Here is a 24,542-nt window from a genome sequence, read left to right as displayed (position 1 = left end):
GATCACTCAACTTTATTTCAGGTTACTTCCTCGCTCCCTTCCACTTGCTGGAGCTGGGAATTCCCATTTCCAGCCCCACCCCCTAATCCAAGCCACCAAACCTCCTTGGAAAAAAGTATTGCCCCATTCTAGAAGAGCACCCCAAGATCAGCACATTTCCAGGCAAAGGTGCCTTTGACCCAGGCCCAGCCCACGAGTGTGGAAGCCTCCAGGGCCGGCCCAATGCCCAAATAAAGATCTACATCAGGATCTGCTGCACCTGGGGATCTGCTGCACCACCTCCACTAATAGCAGAGAAGCACTGCCACCAGCAGCACCAGTTTCCAGAGACATATCACAAGATCTCCCCTAAAACCGGAGTGGGGGGAGGTCTCTTCCTCCTTCCTCCTTCTCATTTTCCCTACCTCTCTCCTATAGCAGAGATGTTGCCTCTCACTTCTCTGGTTCAGATTAACATTTGAGATGGAGAACGAATTGAAATTGCACAATCAGGCTACGGGTGTACTTTATGAACATGCCAAATTTGTATTCCAAACCAGGCAATTCAGAGATTTGCTGACATTGATTGTTAGCAGACCTTGCAGCTTGATGGAATTACCGTAGTTTGGAATAATCACTTGCAGTTCTTGGAGTTCAAATGCTTTATTCATGAAGAAACTACAGGATGAATAGTGAGGAGAGTGAGAAACAGAAGACATATTGTCTCAACAAGCTAGGGATGAATGAGAAACAAAATGGCTCAGCTTATAGGGGTGGAGTTAACGTAGACAAAGAGGCTTACGAACAAGTGCGGCCAGATTGCTAGACAAACAGTGCCCTCGTGTGGTTTACAGTAACACATACATTAACTACAAACTCAAGAGAAGGAAATGTATTTGTTTTCCGCCAACGTGGGTAAGCACAAGCTAGGGGAAAAGGGAACCCCCTGACCCTAAAGGACTTGCAATATAAATTTCAACAACAGCAGAGACACGAATGGGTGGGTAGTGGCAATGGTAACCATAGATGACTAATAGCAAGTGCATGTTCCTTAGTCTCATTTGTGGATGAGGACTAAACAGGTTAAGGATAACAGCTTCTCCAGAGCAGTCATCCTGATTTGTTTTGCACAAATTGTGCAGAATTTATAATATGCCCTCTGTCTATTGCTTGCCGGGGAATTATACACCTTCTCATCAACCACTAGTTTATCACACGCTTTTTGGTGCATTTCCTCATCATTTTCATAAATGCAAAAAGTCATTTTTTAAAAAGGTTGTATCCTGGAGGCTACTCATAGGTGCTGGATGTCTGGGGCCCAGGGTGCCCAAGTACCCACAAAATTCCCCATGAAGGGGCTGGGCACCCACAAAATTTGGCACCAGGGTCATGCACGCTGCATGGCACCCACAGCCTTGGGCACCCACGGTCGCAGGGCCAAGCTGGCACTCCTGAGGCTACTTATGGCTTCACAGCAAAGGTGGCCTTCATAGGATGTGAGAGGTGATGCTTGCCCTCTTTGGGAGTTCTTTGAACAGTGTTGGGAGTGTGGAGCAGGACCATGCTAATTAGCCCTACCCTATTACTGCACATCCCTCCCTTGCTATCTATACACACATCACCAATATCTGTAGCGAGGGAGGGCCTTTGAGCCTATAGTTGTATATGTGAAGCAAGACAAGGATCCTTAAGAACAGAAGAAAAGCCCTGCTGAATCAGACCAGTTCCCCATCTACTCCAGCATCCTGTTTTCCTCCAGTTTAGACAGAGCCCCCTTTTTGAACTTGACCTGTGATTATTTGAAAGGTCAAAACTTCCTGGCTTGTCACCTGACATATAGCTGGTAGTCTGCATTTCGCTAAGCGGGTCTTGATTTTTGCATTTTTTTCAAACCGGGTTGGGGCCTAACAAGCTGATGGTGATTTGGGGTTTTACTTTACTTTATTGAGCACTCGCCACCTCTGGAAGCATCCTCCCCAACTTGACAATGAAAGTAAAATCCAATAAAGCGAGGGCACAGATTTAAATATTTGCATTAATTCGCTTCATATTCCTCAACGTGCACTGAGAGCCAAATCACCTCTGATTCACCCTGTTTAGAGGCTCAAACCAGTAGATTAACTCTATTTTTGTCCTGATTGGCTTGTAAGTGTTAATCTGAATTGACTTGCAGCTGACCTCCTGGTGCCTCTGCTGCTGGCTGCTCACTGGTGGTTTGCAAGTGCTGAGCTGAAGCTGCTGTTTGCATTCCAACAACTTTGATCCAAAGGGCCCTCCTGACCCTGCAAAGTCTGCCTGGATGGCAGAGTTTCCCCATCACAGCAGGTCAGCACAGCTATGGTGTGGGCTGCTTAAGTTCTGGGGATTTGCAGGATGTACATGTAAAGATGTGCAAGGCTTCTTCTTTTATTCCATTTCAGAATCCCATTCATCTTTCGTAAGAAAAAAAAAGAAAAAAGACTCGCTCACACTATGCATTTAAAGCACTCTTTTACTGCTTTAAGAGACACGGCTTCCCCCAAAGAATCCTGGGAAATGTAGTTTGTTAAAGGTGCTGATAGTTGTTGAGAGACTCTTAACAAAGCATAGTTCCCAGAATTCTTTGCTTATGACCCGCATGTCCTATTATTTATAGGCTTGAATTCCCTGATTTCAATCCATGTTCTTTTTTCTTTGATTTTTAGGTTAGGCATTTCTTCATGGTTCCAAATCCCCCACCCCCAATTCATAATCAGAAGCAAACAGGCTGGAGAGAGGCTGTTTATTATTACTACTATTCCGTATTTATCAGTATTAGATTTTTATCCAATCCACCTTTCTTCCAAGAAGCTCAAGGTGGCATTTGTGGGTCTCCTTTCCCCCCATATTATCCTCTTGACAACCCTGTGAGGTAGGTTAGGCTGAGAGAGCGTGACTGGCTCAGGGTGACCCAGTGAGTGTCATGGTTGATGTTAACCCTGGTTTCCCAGGGTTCCTAGTCCATGGGTAGGCAACCTAAGGCCCGGAGGCCAGATCATCTTCTAAATCCGGCCTGTGGACGGTCCAGGAATCAGTGTGTTTTTACATGAGTAGAATGTGTCCTTTTATTTAAAATGCATCTCTGGGTTATTTGTGGGGCATAGGAATTTGTTCATTTCCCCCCCAAAATATAGTCCCGCCCCCCACAAGGTCTGAGGGACAGTGGGCCGGCCCCCTGCTGAAAAAGTTTGCTGACTCCTGTCCTAGTCCATTGAATACCCCTCCATCTTATTCCATATCCTGGAAAAGAAATGTAGAAATTAATAAGCAGGGTGGGGGGGAATAACATTTTCTCGTGTAATGAGTCTCTTGCTAGCAGCTTTAAGACCAGATCAGGCTGAAATCCTGTAGGCTACACACATTGACAAAACGGCAATGTTTCCGTGCTCCCTGCTTGGTTGCAAAGGAGGAGGATACGGAGAGAACCAGAACAGGTGGGAAAGAATGTAACTTTTCTCCCAGCAATTGCAATGCTAGTGCATTACAGGGAGAAAATCAGAACAACATGGCCACACCCTTGTGACTGTTCTTTTGCCATGCTCCTTGACATTGCAGCTGCAGCAGGTCTTGTGGGCAGCAGCCGCCACTGTCAGAAATCCTCCAAGGCTTGATTTCCCCCTCCTTGGCTACGTGGGAACTACCGTACAGTGGTGCCTCGCAAGACGAAAAGAATTCGTTCCGCGAGTCTTTTCGTCTTGCGATGTTTTTCATCTTGCGAAGCACGGTCCGTCGCAACTGTGCCTCTTCAAACGGCTTTTTAAAAAAAGCGCAAGACGTTTTCGTCTTGCAAAGCAAGCCCATAGGGAAATTTGTCTAGCGAAACAACGCAAAAACGGAAAACCCTTTCGTCTAGCGAGTTTTTCGTCTTGCGAGGCATTCGTCTTGCAGGGCACCACTGTATGTCCCATTAACAAATGCATGGGTGCAGTGACCAGATGTGACCACAAAATGGCAATCCTGTGCTATAGTTCACTGTCCACCCAGCTGCCTGAACTGTATTTAAGGCCGCGTCCAGGCTGCTTTTATTTTCGAATGGGATTCAGTCACATAATGGTAAATTAATAATTGCACTCACTTGATTGGGAAGCACTGTGCAACAAAGCCCCACTCCCCAACAAAAAAGATAAGACTTTTGCAATAATGGGACAATGCATTGGGAAGCATGGACTAGCACCTCTTGCCACTACAGGATCTAGTCTCCTGCAAATGAGTCAGGATGAATGCTCAATAAACCAGTCATCTGGAAGCACTCAGCACTGTAATACTGAGATCCCTTGTGGTATTCAGATCTAAGAAGCTCCAAAGAAGATGCTAAAACTTTCTTTTATTCACACTGGGTGAAGGACTTGGAGAATATCATTCAGGTCTTTATGGTTCAAGAGAGATCTTTGAGCCTCAGCATCCCACTTCCAAACCAAACACATTAGCCCCCACACCCAGGGGCAAAGGAAGGCTAACCGGCACCCAGTGTGGGATGTTGGGGGCGGGGCAAACTGACCAGTGGTGTGCACGCCGTACATAGCGGTGCTGTGCATACGCCGCCAGACTGTTTTCTCACGGCGCCACTCGTGTGCCGTGCGGATGGTGGTGGGATCTTCTGCTCGCGGCGGCAGCGGCTGTAGAGGGATTCTCTGCATGTGGCTGTGGCAGTGTGATGGCAGTGGCTCGCACCGCCGCACCCAGGGTGACTGCTCCCCTGCCCCTTCCTCTACCACTGCCCACACCACACTAGGTCTCAGGTTTGATTTCCTGTTTCTCTGCCATAGCAGTTTCTCTCCCATGAACCATTGAAAGCAACAAAGAGCAACAAAAAGAAAGCATAAATGTATAGGTTAGGGTGTCAGGGGTGTGTTTTAGGAATTACTGGCACCATGACTGGCTAGTCATGCACCATTTTCTTACACACATACTGTTCTAGTGGTCATAGGAGTAGGATAGGAAGACACATGGCACCAACAGGCTACTGTACATGTTGCATTAATGAAGGGGGGCATCTCAGGCCCATGCATGACATTTGACCCTGTCTATGGGGTGAGCTCCTATTGCTCGGTCCCTGCTCCTGCCAACCTAGCAGTTTGAAAGCACGTCAAAGTGCAAGTAGATAAATAGGTACCGCTCCGGCGGGAAGGTAAACGGTGTTTCTGTGCGCTGCTCTGGTGTCGGTGTTCCGTTGCGCAAGAAGTGGCTTAGTCATGCTGGCCACATGACCCGGAAAAACTGTCTGCGGAGTGGACAAACGCCATCTCCCTCGGCCTGTAAAGCGAGATGAGCGCCACAACTCCAGAGTCATTCGCGACTGGACTTAACTGTCAGGGGTCCCTTTAGCTTTAGCAAATCTTCAGTACTCTTCCCCAGGCCACACCCTCTCTTCTCAGGCCACACCTCTCACCAGCCCTGCTTCATGCTTAACTCAAGTGCTTTTCGCTAGTGAAAGTGTGGTTTTGAACTGTGAAAATGCCACTCTTATGAGCTAGTTAGGCTGAAAGAGATTGGTCCAGGTCATGCAATGAGCTTTATGGCCGAAGATGGGTCCGAACTCAGGTCTCTACAGTTCTAGTTCATCTCTCTGACTAATATACACTCCCCTTTACCTGTGTGCTCATTTGTGAAATGTTGAAAGATATGCCACAGTGGCACCTTCAAACCTGGAACCAGTCTTGTTTCTCCCTCTTCCCCGCCCCTCTCTAACATGCAGCAGCAGACTCATATACGGAGGGGACACAGTCCATTGGTATTTAAATTTTTTATTTGCAATACTTTAGGTCCAAGTTTCAAACTGCAATTTTTTAAATTTTTTTTTACACTCAAGACACTGTCATGCACAATCCATAATTTCAATGTTCTATTGCTTCAACCACAATTGAAAATAACTTAAAATATTGGAAACGAGGGGAAAAAAATCTTTATTTTCATTTTATTAAAAAATGGATGCTGATGTCAGAAAGCTGAATCCATGCCATCAGCACATTTACAAAGGAAAGAATGCTTTATTCTTTTCTTTTAAAAAAGTATCTCTTAATCCAAAGTTACAGAAGAATTTCACTACACAATTTTTCTTTTTTCCTTTAAAGAAATAATATGTTTAAAAGAAAAGAAAAGTAAAGAATGTACAGCAAAATGTTAAACAGTGGAAATGTAGGTTATTTTCTGTTCAATTTTTTATTTTTATTTTTTGGAAACCCTGAAAATAAACCCCGTAGGCAACACTTGTGTCACACACACACACAAAAGATCAATCCTGTCAAGCTTGCAATTTTCTTTTTAACCTCAATTTGCACAGCTCAGATTTTCTTTTCTTTTCTTTTTTGCAACCTCAACAGTACAGATCAGTCTGATCTAGCTAGGAATTTTTCATATACAGAAACAGACTTCCAACCTGGTACTTCACCATGGTTGGAGGAACTTAACAGGTTGGTACTACAGGCACAACTCCTCAGCCTGAGCCAACGGACAAGGTTATGTTGTGTTACTTTGAAGTCCCACCAATCAAATGTGCTGTCACTGGATTCATTAGCTCATCCCCCATTCCACACCAAACACTGATTGGTGGGATTTCAGCCCTGCTGTTTGTTTGTTTTTTAAGGCTATACATACTTAGCCCTGGACTTACCACTCATATTCTATTAGATCGGAACCATCATATTTCTAGCATGCTTTGTCTAGGTGATAAATAAACAATCATAAGTGCTTGATTTGGGGGGGGGGAGGGAGTCTTTAATGAAATCCACAAGCCCCATCCCCTGAACCCCCCTTTTTTACCCATATTATGGCCGCCCCTGTAAAATTCTAAAAACAGTAGCTAAGGGAACCATCACAAAAAGCATTTTCATTTACCCTCTTAGAGCCTGACTAAAGAGGTGCTTCACACATTATGGGTTTCCCACACAGAAATAATCATTGCAAATCGGGAAAGAGTGTTTCCTGACCATCTGCAGGCTGTTGTTTTGCTTCCAGACATGTACTTATAGCCAAGTGTGCCTGTTGCACATCACAAGTTATAGTTTCCTACGTATTTCCCCCTATACATCCATGGGGTTTTATCTCAGGAAAAACAGCCCAGATATGTGAAACAACACTGTAAAGTCATGGAGTTACCATTTTAGAATATAGGCACATAACAATCATGCCTTCACGTTCTCTCTCTCTCTCTCTCTCTCTCTCACACACACACACACACACACACACACACACACCACAGCACAAAAGTGCTTGAATGGTACCTCACACAAATTACAGAGTCTTGAACCCCAAGTGACCTGTGAAGTATTTTCCCTTCTAAAATCCTCTTTCTTGCCCCTGGAGCAGCTATCAGATATTTTAGTTGCTCACCTACCATCAGAATCTACTCCAGCTCCCAGATATGGTGGTCACTGTTTGCCATCATTTCTAGTCTCATGTCACCAAAGTATCCATTCCATCCTCTACAGCTAAAATCAACCCTTATTATTCCACAAGTGTGCCCTTTTGATTTCCCTTTTCATCACTTAATGGTCAAAGCCACCATTGATTTTCACAGTGTTGGTAGAAGTGATGACTCAGATTCCTGTTTTGGCCTCAAACAGTGTGTGCAAGAAAGAGGTGGCCAGCCCTGCCCCTGAGACCTAAAATATATCTATACCACAAGCATAAACCAGTCTTACACCAATACATAACTGCCATTGCTTCCCCCACGGATGCTTGGAATTCACATTTGGTGTGGACACTGAAAATTATTCATTTGAGAGCAGTTCCAGACTCCCTCAGATTTTCCTAGCGTTCTTTGTTGAATTAGGATGCAAATATTAAACTTGGCTTAAACATGTAGCATAGACAATTAAACTTGACCCTGTACTCCTCAAGCAAATGTCCCATATATAAACTATGGTCACATCTATACCATGCATTTAAAGCATGACTTACCCCCCAAAGAATCCTGGGATCTGCACTTGTTAAGGGTAATTGGGATTGTAGCTCTGTGAGGGGTAAACTATAGGTCCCAGGATTCTTTGGGTGAAGCCATGTGCTCTATGTGTGCTTTAAATGTATGGTGTGAACATGACCTACAATATTCTGCTTTGGCCCATTTGCTTGGTCTTCAACTACTGTATCTTGGAATGTAGCATGGCTTTGGAGAATTAGGCCTTCCTAACAGTCACTTCCATGCCTTATGCTGCCACCTGGTAAAATCACTGCTAAGCTTGCTCAATCACAGCACCAATGGTTTGCCTGTAACTATAATAAATTCAGGCAAACCAAGCAGCAAATATTCTGTCATATAAGTCATGTTTTCATTTAAAAAGATCAGGCCAGTATAATTCTCCTCCGGGTTTCTATACAATGCCAGGATCATTTGCTTGGGAGAGATCTCAGCTCAGGGATTCTCAGAAACTACAAATGATGGTCTACTGCAGAATTCTTGTGCACTTGAAAGATGGCAGTGATACCAAGCCACAGCTCAAAGGTGCAACTTTTAAAGCAGACAGTCCAAAGAGAAAGAAAAGAGTAAGTTTGACCATTGTGTTACAGCTTGCTAGATGGTATGACGTTAGCAGCCACTGAGGACTGGGGGAGGAAAGAACAGAGGCCAAAGGGCAGAAGCAAATCAGCTTAAGAAAGGCAATAAAGGTGAAGAGTTTGTTCTTCACACAACCATCTTTGAAACTGGTCCACTGGCTGTTTCCTTAAGGTGGTGAAGACCTGAGAGATACTCAGGGAATATCAGAGGAGCTTCTCTTCATTCACATACCTTGTTAACAAAAGACCCTGACATCATATTACCTAGATGATTTGAATTAACTTAAAATAATTTATTCTTTCCCCAAAAGCAAAAACAAACAAGAAGTTGAAGACATTGGGTGGCATACAGTGTTGCGCTGAGCTAAAATCACTAAGCGGTATACTTGTTCTGCCGGCGAAATGTTTTGAGTCCGTGGAGCATTGTTGCACAGCAGAATGCATAAGAGAGTTGCTGGTAACTTCATGGCACTATGGATCGCGCAATCTGTTGGCCAACGAGTTTTCGCAGCTGCTGTGTTGTGCAACATTAAAACTCATCCATCTGCCAGAACAAGATCCCTTGCATCAGTGGACAGAGAGAGCTGGATGCAGACCATTGCCCCTTGCAGCATCCTTCAATGTTCATGCTCACAAATCTTGGGAAATTAAAAACACATAAGAGGCAAAGAGCTGCCTTGAGCATGGCTGTGGGTGGAATGTTCCCCTTTAATTTATCTGCTTTGAAAAAAGCCAGTTTACAATGCTTGAAAGTCCATTCTCTTTCTCAGCTGATTTCCAATGCCTTATTGCGCTTGGCCAGTTAGGCCTTGAATAAAACTTAACACAGAACATCAGCAGCTCTAAACGTGGACATTGCTGAAGAAGCAGAGGCAGTTGCATCTAGCACAAAGAGACACCACCAACAAGCAAGTTTAGTCATCCAGTAGCGTAGGATATTTTCCCCCTTACGAAAAGGCAAGTGCAAAGAAAACAGTTCTCTAGAAGTTGCAAGAGTAATTTTCTGTGAAATCACAGTGACTGGGTACCAATGAGTTTTATGCAGTCCATGTTTTCTTTGATGTCAGATTCTCCACCATGCAAAGGTTTGCTGAACAGTAGGAAATGTCACAGACAATGATTAAGTTTAATTGGATTTAAGGAGTATAGAAAGTTGCACTGCACCAGGCCAGACCATTATTGCCCAGCCAGCCTGGTTTTGCTTTCTGTGACTAGCTCTTCCCAAATCCTTTGTGGCTAGAGATTCAACTTCCAGATTGAAATGTCCCCTCCCCCCTCTCTTACATCAACACCACAGCCCAGTTCTTAATAAATTAAAGGTGGTCCTTCATGTCATTCATCAGGAGCAATAAGAAGATTTTGGCTTCAAGACCTCTGAAAATGTCAAGCTGGAGATTGGAAACTTGAGCAAAATACCAGGTTGGATTCTTATTAAGCATACATTGGCTGTCAAGCACAATCTTTTCTCCGACCTCTTGAATGGAATATGAATATCCCTGATCCAATCTCCTAAGAATGTGGTACTGCAAGAGAGGAGTTCTGCTCCTTTTCGTAAGCGACTTGCCCTCAACTGATTCCAGCACTAGTTGAGCACAAATACTAGTTCCATACAATAAGTAGTGGCCCAGACCAGGGTATGGATCCCCAGCCACATCAAAAGATGCATTTAGCTAGTTATATGGGACCCAGGTGAAGATCTCAACACAGCTGGAAACATGCAGCTACATTGGCTGGGAATGCAGTCCAGTAGCTTTCTACCCTCTGCAAATCTCCCTTGCTGGATTGGGGCAACTGTGCAAATCTATTGAGAATACCCAGAAAATAACAAAAATAGTTCAATGGCTTTAGAAGTTATTTATCAGATTTTTGTTGTTGTTGTTGTTGCTGCAAAAAACAGTCTTTCTGTGAACAACGCACTCCGCCCCCCAACCACACACACAGCAGGATGTAGGCTAGATTCAAGAAGGAAGGATAAGAGCTATCATTTGATCTCTTCAGAATTTGGAATGTGTTGTACTCTGAAGGGAAACAGAAGAAAATGACTAGGGCAGAGGCTCAAGCACTTGTCTTGGAGAAACCCAGTTTTATAGACAGGACAAACAAACACTTGAGATCACCTGTATACAATGAGAAGCAGCCAACTGGTAGCCAAAGGTGGAAAATAAACACGTACATATTTACAAGAACAGACCAACACAAACAGGATGATAAGACAACCACAGTCTGACATTACCACCCACTCCTTTGAGCCTGTTGAGGTCCCTCAGGCTTTTGCTCCGACATACGTAGGAGACTCATTAAGTCACAAAGAGACTTCCCTCCTTTTGCCTTAAATAATATGTTCTTTGTTTGTCAGAGTTTCCCTGGTTATACTGCTAGCATCTTCCTGTACCGGGACCCCTTGAGGTCAAGGATAGATAATGTGCCATTTCCCCATCCCCATATTGTATCATCATGGGGGAGACTGGGCTAATTAGCAATTGTACAATATTAGCTATGTCTGAGTGCCACATAAGTGTTTGTTGTTGGGTAATAGTTTGAGGTAATAAGAGCTAATGAGTAGTGGTCTCTCATTCCAGAATGGCTTCTTACAGGCTTGGCCTACGCAAAAGAGCAGCTGAAGTGGTGTAACTGCACCTAGACTATGCCATTTGGGAAATTTGAACTCCTTTGTCTGTCTCTCTTCACACACACAAAACACACATTCAGACAGAATCACAACTAGCAAGTTCAGGTAAAAGTCTAGACTTTGGAATCTGCATCAGAACCATGGAACTGTAGAGCTGGAGGGGACGTAAAGGGCCAAGGGTCATCTAGTCCAACCCCGTCATGAAAGAATCTGAATGCACAAGTCCCCCATCCAATTTGAAACCATACTGGACCCTGCTTAGCTTTGCAAATGTGATAGCAGTTTTATTGCCTTAGGCTATTGGTCCATTCTACAACTGGCAGTGGCTCACCAATGTTTCAGGCAGGCAACATCCCTGGTCCTACCTAGAGATGGTGAGGATTGAACCTGGAACTTTCTGCATGCAAAGCAGATGCCCTACCACGGAGCTAGCGTCCTTCTCACATGTCAGATTACTCCTGATGCACAGAGTCCTTACTATAAGGGAGAATATTCAGTCATGATGCAGACCACCATCAGCAAACTATAGCTGTGCAGTCCACAAACTTTCCGTTTGTGTAGTCCAGCCATCATCACAGAGTTTTCACAGGCTCTGTGTTATCAAGTTAGGATTGAAATTTCCTCAGGATTTACAAGTGAGGACAGCTTTGCCCATATAGAATGAGCTTCCTCTAAGGTATGCTTTAATCACCCTGAGAGATGGTGGCTAAGAGACTGACCAAAGTTTACTCAGAATAAACCCATTGAAATTAATTGAGTCATGTGAAACTTAGCTGAATACCATCCCTGGTTTTTATTCATACCTGCTGATCCTTTGGAATTAATGCCATACAAGAAGGATATCTTGTGGCACCAATGAACTAGAGGGCCCCAAACGCAGTGGTGCTGGCCTACCATATTTTGAGTAATACATGCTATCATCTGAACGATGGGGGTGGGGTGGGGTGGGGGAGGATGGTACTTTAAGGTGACAAGGGAGAAGTCCTTCTCTATCAGCCCCACATCTGTGGAACACCCTCCCACTGGACTGAGGCCAAACCTCTATGCTGTGAGTGTTGTTGTTTTTTTGAAGGCTATGGAGTCTTCAGCAGGTCTTCCAGGCCTGATGTTTGTCAGCTGGGTGATGGTCTGATTTGATTACTTTCCCCCACCCCAATTCTTTATGGTTTAAGTGTTGATTTGTAGCATTCAAAGTATTAAGGCTGTGTACTGTTTTATACTATGCACTGATTTTCATCTTTTGTTTTGACATTAAGCAGTTTTGGATGGACATCGGTCCAGAAAAAGTGACTTGAAAATTCTTTAAATTAATCAAATAATAATATTTTTTGAAGCCCAGAGTCTAAGTGTGTCACCTGCACACGGCTATGTTGTCACCATTAAAAAATGGTAGAAAATTGATAGCCAAAAAATGAAGACACCACAGCCACCTTATGTAAATGAATAAATCACTCACAGGTTCAGTGCCGCATGCTGTTACAGAGGGAATTTATGTGGAGGTGGAGGAGGAGGGGTTAAAGTCTAAGGGCACAGTCCACCCTAAAGGTCTCCTAGGCAACTTCCTTTGCAAGAGGGAGATTGAACAGATCACATTTGCTTATGCGTCACTTTCAGAGGTACATTTCACAGGCACACGAGAAACTGCCTTATGCAGAGTCAGGCCATTGGTCCAGCTACCTCAGCACTGACTGGAAGCAGCTCGCCAGGGCTTCAAGCAATAGTCTTTCCCAGCTCTACATGGGAAATGTCAAGGATTGAACCTGGGACCTTCTGTGGGTATAGCAGATGCTCTACCACTGATCCATGACCCTTCCCTGTGGCTTGTGTCCACAGGACTTAATTTTAAAAAAATAGATGCTAAAAAGAATCGTGATGTATCACTTAGGGCCAACCCAATGCAGGGTTTGGAGTGCTGTGGAGTGCTAGGATCAGGGAATGCATGATGATCAGTCAATGGGTGAACTTGTGCCAACCAAACCAAACAAGAGGGAAGGACCATGTGCATCAATTAGCTATTTGGTGTGGGAAATTTGAGGAGCTAATTTTGACCACTCCTCTCCCTTTTCCCCCCAGGAACAGCTGGATCCCAGTGTATTTTTCTTTTGTTTTTAAAAATGGGGCTACATACTTGTAGCCATGCCTGTTCCGAATGCAGCCTGCTGGATTAGGGAAAGAAGAGCTTGATCTGGACAGTTAGGGTAGCCGAATGAATATATCTTAAAAAGTAAAATGAAATTTTAGGCCTACGAATTGAAACAGACTTACTTCTGAAAAGTCTGTGCTAATGCAATTTTGCAGGTGCAGGTAATATTGTTTGATTGGACTGTTTTGTTATCATCCACATTTAGGTGCATGAAGGAGAATGTAAAAATAAATGGACAGGAAAATGAAACATATGCAAATGTATGCAAAGCATTTTCTTTTCAGTATGGATAAGAAGGGGTGAAATGCTCTTTGGAAAAAGGGGTGTGTATGTCATTACTCCTGAAGCTTGAATTACTGGATGTTAAGGAAGCCTGAACTGTGCCGTGTCACTGAGCATGCGACTGATGTCAATTTAAAATGAGCTGCCAAACCTTCTGGTTTGGAAAGCCTGAGCCCACTATGAGCTAAGCCAGACACATTTGGACATTTAGGCTTGGCCTAATGATAGGTTTAAAGGACGCGGGTGGCGCTGTTGGTTAAACCACAGAGCCTAGGTCTTGCCAATCAGAAGGTCAGCGGTTCGAATTCCCGCGACGGGGTGAGTTCCCGTTGCTCGGTCCCTGCTCCTGCCAACCTAGCAGTTCGAAAGCATGTCAAAGTGCAAGTAGATAAATAGGTACCGCTCCGGTGGTAAGGTAAATGGGGTTTCTGTGTGCTGCTCTGGTTCACCAGAAGCGGCTTAGTCATGCTGGCCACATGACCTGGAAGCTGTACGCCGGCTCCCTCGGCCAATAAAGCGAGATGAGCACTGCAACCCCAGAGTCCGTGACCCGACCTAACGGTCAGGGGTCCCTTTACCTTTACCTTTTAATGATAGGTTTGGCCTAGTGCCATTCCTTCCTGATATAGTTTCGGCACTTCCCTTCCCCTTCCAAACTTACAAAGTGGCTGAAATATTGAGGACAACAACCCTCAGTATTGCCTTGGCATTGTCTCGGATAGAAGAATTCATGGGATATACATTTTGTGTGGATTCTGACATCCTAGTAGGAGTAATCAAGATCAATGGGAACCATATCTTCAATGGGTTGTTGCCCTTGCAATGTTACTGTAAAAGGTCACGGGAGTAACCTACCTGCAAGGATCTATGGCTAACATGGGTCTTGGCATCTTCCATGGGACACAATGAGACCTTAGATTGAAATGGAACTTAATATAGGCCCAAGTCAAATAGGGCCTAATTTATTTGCAATGACCCCATTCCAAATCAAACCCTGGAGGTTGGGGGAATTCTAGGTGGCTGGATCACCACATGAGAACATAAAAAGAGGCCTACTGTATCAGACCCCATTCTCACAGGGGCCAGCCATATGTCTATGGGAAGCCCACACGCAGGACCTAAGTCTCCTGTATTCTCCCCACCTATGATTCTTAGCAACTGGTACACTGCCCTCCAGCAACAGTGGAACTGGGTCACAGCCATCATGGCTTGTACCCATTTCTAGTGTGAATTTAACTAAGATCCCTTTTAAAGCCATCCACATTGGTGGCTATCACTACATCTCGCAGGAGCACATTTCTATTCTTAAATTGGTTATTAAATAATATATAATAAGCACATTCTGTAGTTTTAAGTGTGTGCTGTGTGAAGTACATCCTCTTTGCTTGTACTGAATCTATCAATATTCATTGTGCCCCAATGTGATGGCTATGTTATGCCTCCAAGGTTGGAAGCAGTAATGCTTCCCTGGAAACCAAAGGAGGAGTGCTTCTGTGCTTATAGGTATCCCACAGGCACCTGGTTGGCCATTGTGGGAACAGGACACTGGATGAGATGGACCACTGGCCTGATCCAGCAGGAACTCTGCTTATCTTCTTAACTCTGAGTGTGACTCAACACTAAGTGTGACCCAATATTAGCTTCTTAAACACCGACCCATGACATTTTGCTGCATGAAGAAGACCAGATGGCAACCACCACCACTCATTCCATGTTCAGAGGCTGGGAGGTGATTTTTTATTCAGGACGGGCAATGGGATAGTGTGCTTGAGGGTGGCGGGCTCACTGAAGGGACACAGAAAAGACTGCATGGTAAGCACACAGTTCTGCACTGTGCACTCCCAGCATCAGCTGCATGATGCAGCCGGCCCACTTTGTCTGCAAGTGCTGTAGCATGTGGCCAGCTGCAAAGAAGAGAAAGGCAGGCACCTGGTACTAAGGCCTGCAGGCCAAATTAGGCCAAGAAAGTCTCCCTGTTTTGTCCAGGTGATGCTCACCTGCCCTACACCAGATATCTTATTTGTCAGGTATGGGCTAGGTTAAGAGGTGGCAGGGCTCAAAGGGATTTACAGGCATTGCCAAACAACTGATCAGCACAGCACTATGGAAAAACAAGCTGCCTGGTGTTGTTGTGATGTCAGATGATTGGCAGGGGTTGACCCCACCCACCTGTCAGACTTGGCCCACGGGGTGTGGGGGAGATAAGGATCTAGTCCCTCCCCCCACTCCTGCTCTAAATCCAGTGGTATTAAAATATTTCATAATAGGAGGATTTAGATGTTGGTACACAAATATGAACATGGAGAGTTTGCTTGTGGACACACACACACACACACACACACACACACACACTCCTTTTCATCCACAATGCATGGTATCTTCTAGACCCTCACAGTGGTGTGACCAGAATGTCCTCTATAGGTTCCAGATTGTGGGAACTGAACTTTCCCTTCCTGGATCAACAATGGATTTGGTATTTCAAAAGTAACGCAGCCCTTTTGTTGGAGGCTCTGGCAATGGACCAGTTGGAGAACCTGGCAGGTCAGGGGCAAAGGAAGGTTCTGGAAGGTTGTGGGTAGGAACCAGGGAATAATCTAGACCAATCTTCATCAACCTGATATTTCCTACTACCATCCACACTATCCCCCAGCCTACAGGCTACAGGCTAGGGTGGGTAGGAGCTGAAGTCACAGGTGGGAATTCAATGTAGTGCTGTGTTAAAGTCCCTTAGTGGTGCACTGGTTGCCCTAGTGGAATGGCTGTTGTGATAGAGATGGTGCAGGAAGCCAGTATGGTTCTCATGGCTGATTGCACAACATATTCCTGTAGCCCTGATCCCACCTTTTGCACAAGAAGCTTCTGCTAGCACAACTGTTGTGCTCGTTTCATATTGTGCAGCCATTATTCTTGCCCTTAAGCTATCGCAACAGCCCTTGTGCTGGAGGCCAGAGAATATTGAACCTTTAACGTTCTGGAGGATACCAGTTTGGCAGAGCCTGATCTAGAGAGTAATGTCATCACCAGGGAGGAATCTTGAAGATGAGGGATGGAGCCTGACAAAGACCGGAGCTCATGAGGTTATCAGACCTCAGTGCTAATTTGCTGGCAAAACAGTTTTTATTGGATAGATTAGTAAAATAGTGGGTGATTGACACTTTGGCCCATTTCCCAAATTACAGAGTGTCCTTAAGCAGCAATGCATCTTTCTACAGTCAAGTAAAATAAAAAATATATCTAGATATCTAGGCAGATTTAAAATAAAATTAAAATCTAGAAAGTTGCCACATTGTTTTCCAGAGGTACCCCAATCCCCAACAGAGCAACATCTTAGCATCAGCAGAAAGAGAGTTATCATCAAAAATGCAGCACTTCTTCCCCATGAAACAAAGACAGAAGGTGGCAGCCACTATTGCTGCCACCAATGGGCAACATTAAGAACAGTTACAACACAGAGAGCGGCACTGAACTAGAATGGAGAATGGCTGAGATGGGATGAAATCCACTCAAAGATGGATACAGCATGTCAAATGGGGCACTTCCGAGAGATGATGACTGTCCCTGCCCCTGAAAAGCATAAACATCAAAAAATTAAACCTATTGCCCTCCTCCTCCTCCTTTTGTCTTCCTCCCTGGACTGCAAGCAATCTCCCGTCTGTACACACTCCCAGCAACAGCAGGCTTAGCACTGCCCACAGCACTGTTCTTAAAATAAGGAACAAGTGGAAGTAGCTCGCTGCACAGCCACTCTTGCTAACTTCCCAGCAGGTGGGTCACTGTTGCTGTTGCTCACTAGGAGAGAGAGATGGTGTTTGCACCAACGTGTTTGCACCATGCTGACTTCTCCACCGCCTCACTCTTCCCTCCCCTGGAGAACAACAGTGACCCACTTGCCAGTAGGCTAGCAAAGCAGCTTCACACCCCCTCCCAGTAAGTCACTTCTGGCAACAAGTAAGACTATCCACAGCCTGAGCAATTCCTGTACTTTTAAGAGCAACTTGATGCACAGGAATCAGGAGGTGAAGCTTCTCAGAGCACAGAGACAAGTATGATTATCCATTGCTAATTTCAGCAGATTGAGCTGCTCTCAGAAATGCAGGGGTGGGGAGGAAAGGCAGTAAAATATCTGGCAACTCTAGAAATAAGGATTCCAAACCAACCTTTTTTTCTTTCTTTCTTTTTGAGAAAAGATAACTAGATCTGCCCAACTCAGGTTGGAGGAAACAGAAAAAACTAATTGTTTAAACAAAAGCTAATATGCTGCTTTAACAAATATTCACAGTCAAAGCTAGACTGCAGGGAGTCTAGATGTTCAAGATTCAATCTTCTGCAATTCAGGTCACAGATCACAACAGGCTTGTGGGAAGAGAGAAGAAAGAAGAAAGAAATCTTCCCACCAAGCTGTATACTGCTGCAGTTCCTGTTCTCTTAACTACTTATTTTCAGTCACATTTCCCATTCTGCATGGGCGGTAATGTTCAAGAAGGCCAAACCTTACAGTAGACACAACAGTATTGTGGAATTCTTCATTATTATTAGCCCCTTTCCAAAGCCTATTCAATGGGATTGCTAGATATGCAGTCTGGTGGCTTTCAGTTTTCTAGGGGAATGACAAATTCCATTAACAGCATCATAATGAGAATGGATTTCCCTTAGACTAGAGACAGGGAACCTGCAGTTGAGTTGAGCTGAGTTGAGCTCCCACTCCCATCAGAAGAAGAGAAGAGGAAAAAGAGTTTGGATTTGATATCCCGCTTTATCACTACCTGAAGGAGTCTCAAAGCGGCTAACATTCTCCTTTCCCTTCCTCCCCCACAACAAACACTCTGTGAGGTGAGTGGGGCTGAGAGACTTCAGAGAAGTGTGACTAGCCCAAGGTCACCCAGCAGCTGCATGTGGAGGAGCGGGGAATTGAACCCGGTTCACCAGATTATGAGTCTACCACTCTTATCCACTACGCCACACTTGCTCTCAGGAGCCTCATGTCCATTGTGATGAACATGACTGCTGGTCATGGATGATGGCAGTTGTAGTCCAACAACATCTGGAGGCCCACAGATTCCCCATCTTCCTCCTAGATTCAATTACACTAACATTGTATGAGATTCTGTCCTTCAAGGCAGCACCATCATGGATGGAGGTGATAGCCTGCCTTGTTGCTGTCCTGAAATCAAAGGGAATTTCTCCCAAGTTTGTGTGTGTGGTTAGCACTGGGGTGTTATCTTAAACTGGGGACAGCGAGTTCAGTTCCACCAATCTATGGAGCAGCTGTGGAGTAAGAAGCAGAAAGGTGGCCTTCTGTTCCAGTCCTTCAGAGAGGAGCTGCTCAGCATTATGGAGAAGCGAATGGACACCAGGCAGGAATGGTCCCACTGCCACATACTCACAGCTGCAGTGTTACATAAATGTGTTTTATATGCTTCTATTTATCTGTTTTGCTTTGGGAAGGGAAAACTCACCAACACAAAAGCACCAATATTCATGACACCCTCGCCAGGCTGTCCAGGAATGCAATCGCTATCTGTATTCTGTATTTCGAAGCATAAACTCTCAGAGAGGATGCTGAGACTGACCTGCTTCTTGATTTAGTATTATTTTTTCTTTCTTTCTTGACCCTCAGGGCCCCTTATATTTCTATGATTCTATGATTCTTTCTTTTTCTTTTGGTTAAATAAAGCAAGCTTCTTCATGATCCTCCTCATCTCATGACAAGCAAACAGACCAGTGGTTTGCAAACAGTTTGGGTCTTTCCCAACAACCAGGGTGAAAGAGGCCACAAATCCAGCCCCCCTTGCCCCACAAAAACAAAAAACAAAAAAATCAAAAACGGGGAGGGCAGGATGTTTGGGCCTATCACTTCTGCCTGGTTGAGTGCTGGTTGGGCTGTGCCATCGGTGCTCTGGAAATGGCCAAAAGAGCACAGAGGCTTCCAGTCCTGCCCTTCTCAATCAGGCTCCCATTCAGAAATAAATTGGGGAATTGTAGAGTGGAAAGAAGATACGTGATAGGTTTCTTTTCCAGGGGAAGGGGCAGAAGGCTGCTGCCTCCCTCCCTCCCCCCGTGGACTGTGAGAGTGTCGGTTTCTGCCTGCCCATCCTCCGGCAGAAGAGTCTGAGGCTCTACTTAGTATTTGTCCAGTCCTGCCATAGAGGAATTGGGCACACGCGGCTCAGCGCTCTAGCGGCTACTGTTCTTTATGGCCTCCTTGGCTGCGATGATCAAGGGAGTCAGGCTGGAGAGCGGCTTGGCCAGTTTTAAAAACGGGTGCTGAAAGGAAGAAGAAAACTGTTATTTATCTGACAGGCAGGCAGACAGATGGCTGGCTAGACAAGCAAAATGTTGCAGTGCATCCTCTCTCCTAGGAGGAGTGCTCCTGTTCAGGGTTCTAGTCAGCAACTCCCTGAAAGCAGGACATTCTGCTCCTCTGCCACGTTGTTTTCTTTTCTTTTCCAACAGTCACCACATTCTATCGTTACTGAGCATGCTCAGTCCCCTCTGGGCTGTTTGGAATGGTTGTTGCGGTTGGGGGTGGTCCCCTTTGGGTTTTTTCTAAAAGTTTTTCTTTGTTTTTTTGTCTGCAAACTTAATTTTTTGTTTCTGTATTGCTCCCTATGAAATATCTCAAAACGATTTAGCAGTAAAAAGCATAGGCAATAAAAGCATATATAAACCATTTCATTACACACACACACACACACTTAAAAAAAAATTAAAACATTATCCACACCCAGCATACTGGCACTTAGCATAAACCAACTTCCTGTGTTCTTGGGTCAGAGCATTGGTCCATCAAGCTCAGTATTGTCTATGCTGCCTGGCAGCAGCTCTCCAGGGTTTCAGGCAGGCAGTCTCCACCAGGAGATGTCCAGGATTGAATCAGGGACCTTCTGCATGCAATGCAGATGCTCTAATCATTGAGATACAGCCCTTCCCTTTTGTTTCTGAGCAGGTCAGTTTTGGCTAGAATCCTGCTGGCACTGTGTTCATTTTTCATGTAAGTGATACTTCCTGTTGTGCTTTACCCTGCAACCACTTGTGGACTTCAGTGGTCTGCACTTGTCACTTGATGCCATCCTATCAGGCATCATCTACACATGTGATAACTGGCACTTCAATGCATGTGTGAGTGAGGCACTAGAAATCTAACACCATAAGCAGAGCTTTCATATCACCCATTGCATTCAACGGAGCCAGCCACCATGTTTAAGATATTGGAGCTAATATACTTCCACATCTGTAATGGAGAGATGGCAGTATTTTGCCACTCTGCCCAGCTAATACACCAAGAAGGAGTCTTGTTATCTGGGCAACCCAGGAACTCCATATATACTGTCCAGGATTGTGCCCTGGAGAGGTCACTACATGGTTTGAATTCACCGGTGGAGGCACACTCCACTGTCTTTCAAGACAGACAGATGCCAACCACGATGACTTCCAAAGCCACTAGATGTTCATGCATGAGTGTAATTTCTGAATAGGGTGGCTACACATAACACCCAGGTGTTTATGCCCAGATAGCGTGGGTGATTGCCACTGATAAAATTGTATTTTATGTTCTTTCACCCTGTCAAATATAGGGGAGCAATAGGATATGGAGAGCAAGGGGCTCCTGCAAACTAGGATCCAGTAAACGAGTGTAGAATAACCAAATGATATGTGTGAACCAGCACTCAGTGTCATCTAGAACCTAAAACCTTACACTCTCCTGCCCAAGGGCATGGCAACTGCTTAAGAACATAAGAGCTGGATCAGGCCAAAGGCCCATTTAGTTTAACATCCTGCTCTCGTGGTGGCCAGACAGATGCCAATGCAAAGCCCAGTAGTAAAACCTGAGTACTGCAGCACTCTCCCCACTTGTGGTTCCCGGCAACTGGTATTCAGACTGAGGCATACTGGCTCTGACAGTGGAGGTAAAACATAGCCATTGTGGCTGGTAGCCATGGATAACCTGATGTCCCTTGAATTTACTGAATCCTTCTTTAAAGCCATCCAAGTTGGTGACTATCACATTACATCTTGCGGGAACAAATCCCATAATTTGGGTAGCATCCCCACACTGCTCTCATAACGCATGAAACGTGAGTGTGGCATGTGGGAGGAGCAGAAATCATGCAGGAAGGCCCTGCGCCTCCAAAGCAGCACAACACCTTCACAGTGAATACAGAGCTGATGTGGGAACCCACATACAATCCAACTCTTTTGACATTTCTGTAGGGGACAGAAAAGAAAACAGAATGTGCCCTCTCTCCATCCCATAACACATTACCTGCAAGAGCTCTTTCGCAGACCCTCGCCTGTCAACATCCATCTCCAGACAGCGGTTCAGAAAGTCTCGGAAAACAGCAGAGAGTCTCTCGGGATTCTGGAGTTCTGGAGTCCCATTTGTAGCTATCAAATACAAGGCCTAAAGGGTAAAATGGTAAGTTGCATTGATTTATCTGAGGCGGCTTTTCTTGTTCCTTCCTTTAGGTATTTATCCGAGGATTTTTATCCCATCTTCCAATAAACTTGAAACATTTTTCTTTTGCAAAAAGAAAATGCAATGAATAAAAAGATATGGGCAATAGAAAACTTTCAATTCTTGCATGTGGATCTGAGCGCTACTGTGTAAGCTACTGTGTAAGTACTTACTGTGTAAGTACACAGTTCTCTAGATTTTGCAATGCAGTCTCAGTACACAAAAAAATGCATGCACACACACAAATTAACATTTTACATAAAATGGACTTAAAAATGTGTATTTGTGGACGAATTCATAGGGAAATGTGTATTTTATGTAAAAAGTGCATTGAAATTTTGTAGTTCAAGTGCTGACTTTTCGTGCATTATTTCAACAACAATAATAGAAAACCACCATACAAAATGGGATTGAAGGAACCGAAGAATAACTTCCCACAAAACTGAAATGGAATGGAATTAAGTTGCCAACTTCCCTGAGAACAATCCACAATTGAGGTGATACAACTGAGAAGGCTCCCTGTCTTTGTTGCCATCCACCTGGGACCTTGGATGCCTCCAGTGTGCAATCAACCTGTGACCCTTATGCGAGTCCCAATGCAGTCTACAATTTAGGATGGTTTTAAAAAAAACAAAAAGCATGCTGGACTTCTGATCTTACCCTGAGAGGATTTTCATTGAGATATGGAGGTTCTCCTTCCACCATTTCTATGGCCATGATCCCTAAAGACCAGATGTCCACTTTGGGCCCATATGCCTTTCTTGTCACCACTTCAGGAGCCATCCAGTAGGGGGTTCCCACCATTGTGCTCCGTTTACTCTGCTCGGGAGTGATCTGAGCACAGAAGCCGAAGTCAGCTGCAGCAAAGGAAAAGCAAAGATGATGAGTTACAGAAACGGTATGAAACCAGCAGAAGAAGCAAACGAAATAGCAAGTGGGGAAGTTGAGGTAAAGAGGAAGAGAGGCTGAAGAACACTGACAGATTGGAGAACAGAGAGGAAAACGATATGATAATTGTCATAAAAGAAAACATCCATACTGGAAAAAGAAGGATAAACGCAGCAAAAATTAAGCAAGGATAGCAAGGTGCATTTCAACAAGCGAAACCAGCAGATGAGAATCTCCAGCTCATAAGTCAAATGAGGCTTGGCAGGCATCCTCCTTGGACCATGTCCCCCTGGATAGTTCAGTTGGTTAGAGCATGGTGCTGACAATGCCAAAGTTGCAGGTTCGATCACCGTACGAGATAGCTGCATATCCCTGCATTGCAGGGAGTTGGACTCGATGATCCCCAAGGTCCCTCCCAACAATTCTATGGTTCTCTGATCAGTGGTTGCTGCAAACCCTTCTTCCTTTGCTTACCTTACACTGTTTGAAAGCACTGCGATTGACCACTGGGCAGCCCCACCCAACTTTCAAATTGGCCCACAGTGGTTGGAGGAGATCTGGAGTTGCTCCAGTCCTTCCTGGAGATGCTGAGGAGTGAACCTGAGACCTTTTGCATATGCTTTGCCGCTGAGCTGTGCCCCCATTTTCACACATGGAACTCAAACTGATATCAATGGAAAAGGTAAGCCCTGGTAAGCATTTCCCCCACTCAAATGGATGGGACCTTAAAAATGCTTAATCTCAGCTTCATCGTGCAGCATGCATCTCCACATAAAACTAGGAAAGTAAATGGGTAAGTAATAGTATGGCTGTGTACCACTGCTGATACTACAATCTCGGGTGACTACAGGAGATTGCATTACAACCTGGGTACAAATTAGCAAAATGTCACCATCACAACACGGGAAATATCACATTGGAGCCTCTTCTCCAGCATCCTTTCCCCCACAGTCTGATCCATCTTCTAATATTCTTAAGCATATCCAAGGCACATAGGGCCTTAGTCCTACTTGAAGTAGATTCATTGAAATGAATGAACCTAATTTAGTCATGCACATTAATTTCAGTGGGTCTACTCTGAATAGGATTCTGCCCTGTTATGTGCTGAGATAAGTCTTAAGTTCTTTTTCACTGCAATCTTAAATGTTTAGTCCTGTGGCCATTTTTGGGGAGGCAAAAACAAAAAGAAAAACCAAAATCCAAATTCATAAGGATTCAGAGAGCAGCAGCATAGAATACAGATTATTTGGAAAATTATGAAAAGGAAGAAAAAAAACTGAGGAGCAAAAAGTGTTACTGGGAGCACCATACACGTACACACACACGTACACATATTTCTCGACATAAGTGGGGTAAGAAGAACTCCCTGACTCTTAGAATGTCTTAGAGAAGTTTCTCCCTAACACAATGAGAGAAGCACCAGTCAAATAAACTGTGCTGACAGTTAGGGATGGAGGAGAAAAGCATCAGACCTGCATTTAAAGCAAATCAACCTAATTTGCCATTTCCTAGCCTTGTGTATCAAAAATGTAGCTATCAATGGGTTCACATGCTCTCCAAATTTTTGTGATGTGGTGTACTTTATTGGGAAACTGCACATTTTAAGAGAAGGTGCAACGTTAAGAATTCTAAACTGCATATCCTAGGTGCTTAAA

At 44.5% G+C, this 24,542-nt stretch overlaps 1 protein-coding gene and 1 long non-coding RNA gene across 8 annotated transcripts in view; both read right to left on the bottom strand.

Annotated features, from left to right (window-relative positions):
- LOC310698359 overlaps nt 1–24,542 on the bottom strand; it is a 525,075-nt gene that overhangs the window by 8,016 nt on the left and 492,517 nt on the right. The window lies entirely within an intron of this gene.
- PAK3 (p21 (RAC1) activated kinase 3) overlaps nt 19,173–24,542 on the bottom strand; it is an 84,515-nt gene continuing 79,145 nt past the window's right edge. For all 7 annotated transcript variants that reach the window (XM_083485173.1, XM_083485172.1, XM_083485170.1 and 4 more), the window contains 3 exons: nt 22,660–22,856; nt 21,808–21,945; nt 19,173–19,808 (listed from right to left, as the gene is read on the bottom strand). In XM_083485173.1, coding sequence (XP_083341299.1) covers nt 19,719–19,808; nt 21,808–21,945; nt 22,660–22,856 — 425 coding nt within the window. In that variant the 3' untranslated portion in view covers nt 19,173–19,718. The remainder of the gene's footprint in view (nt 19,809–21,807; nt 21,946–22,659; nt 22,857–24,542) is intronic.

The sequence above is a fragment of the Podarcis liolepis genome, assembly GCF_965112155.1.
Source record: "Podarcis liolepis genome assembly, chromosome: Z".
In the NCBI taxonomy this organism is placed as follows: Eukaryota; Metazoa; Chordata; class Lepidosauria; order Squamata; family Lacertidae; genus Podarcis; species Podarcis liolepis.
The sequence above is the reverse complement of the archived record's forward strand: the minus strand, read 5'-3'. Positions and strand labels throughout refer to the sequence as shown.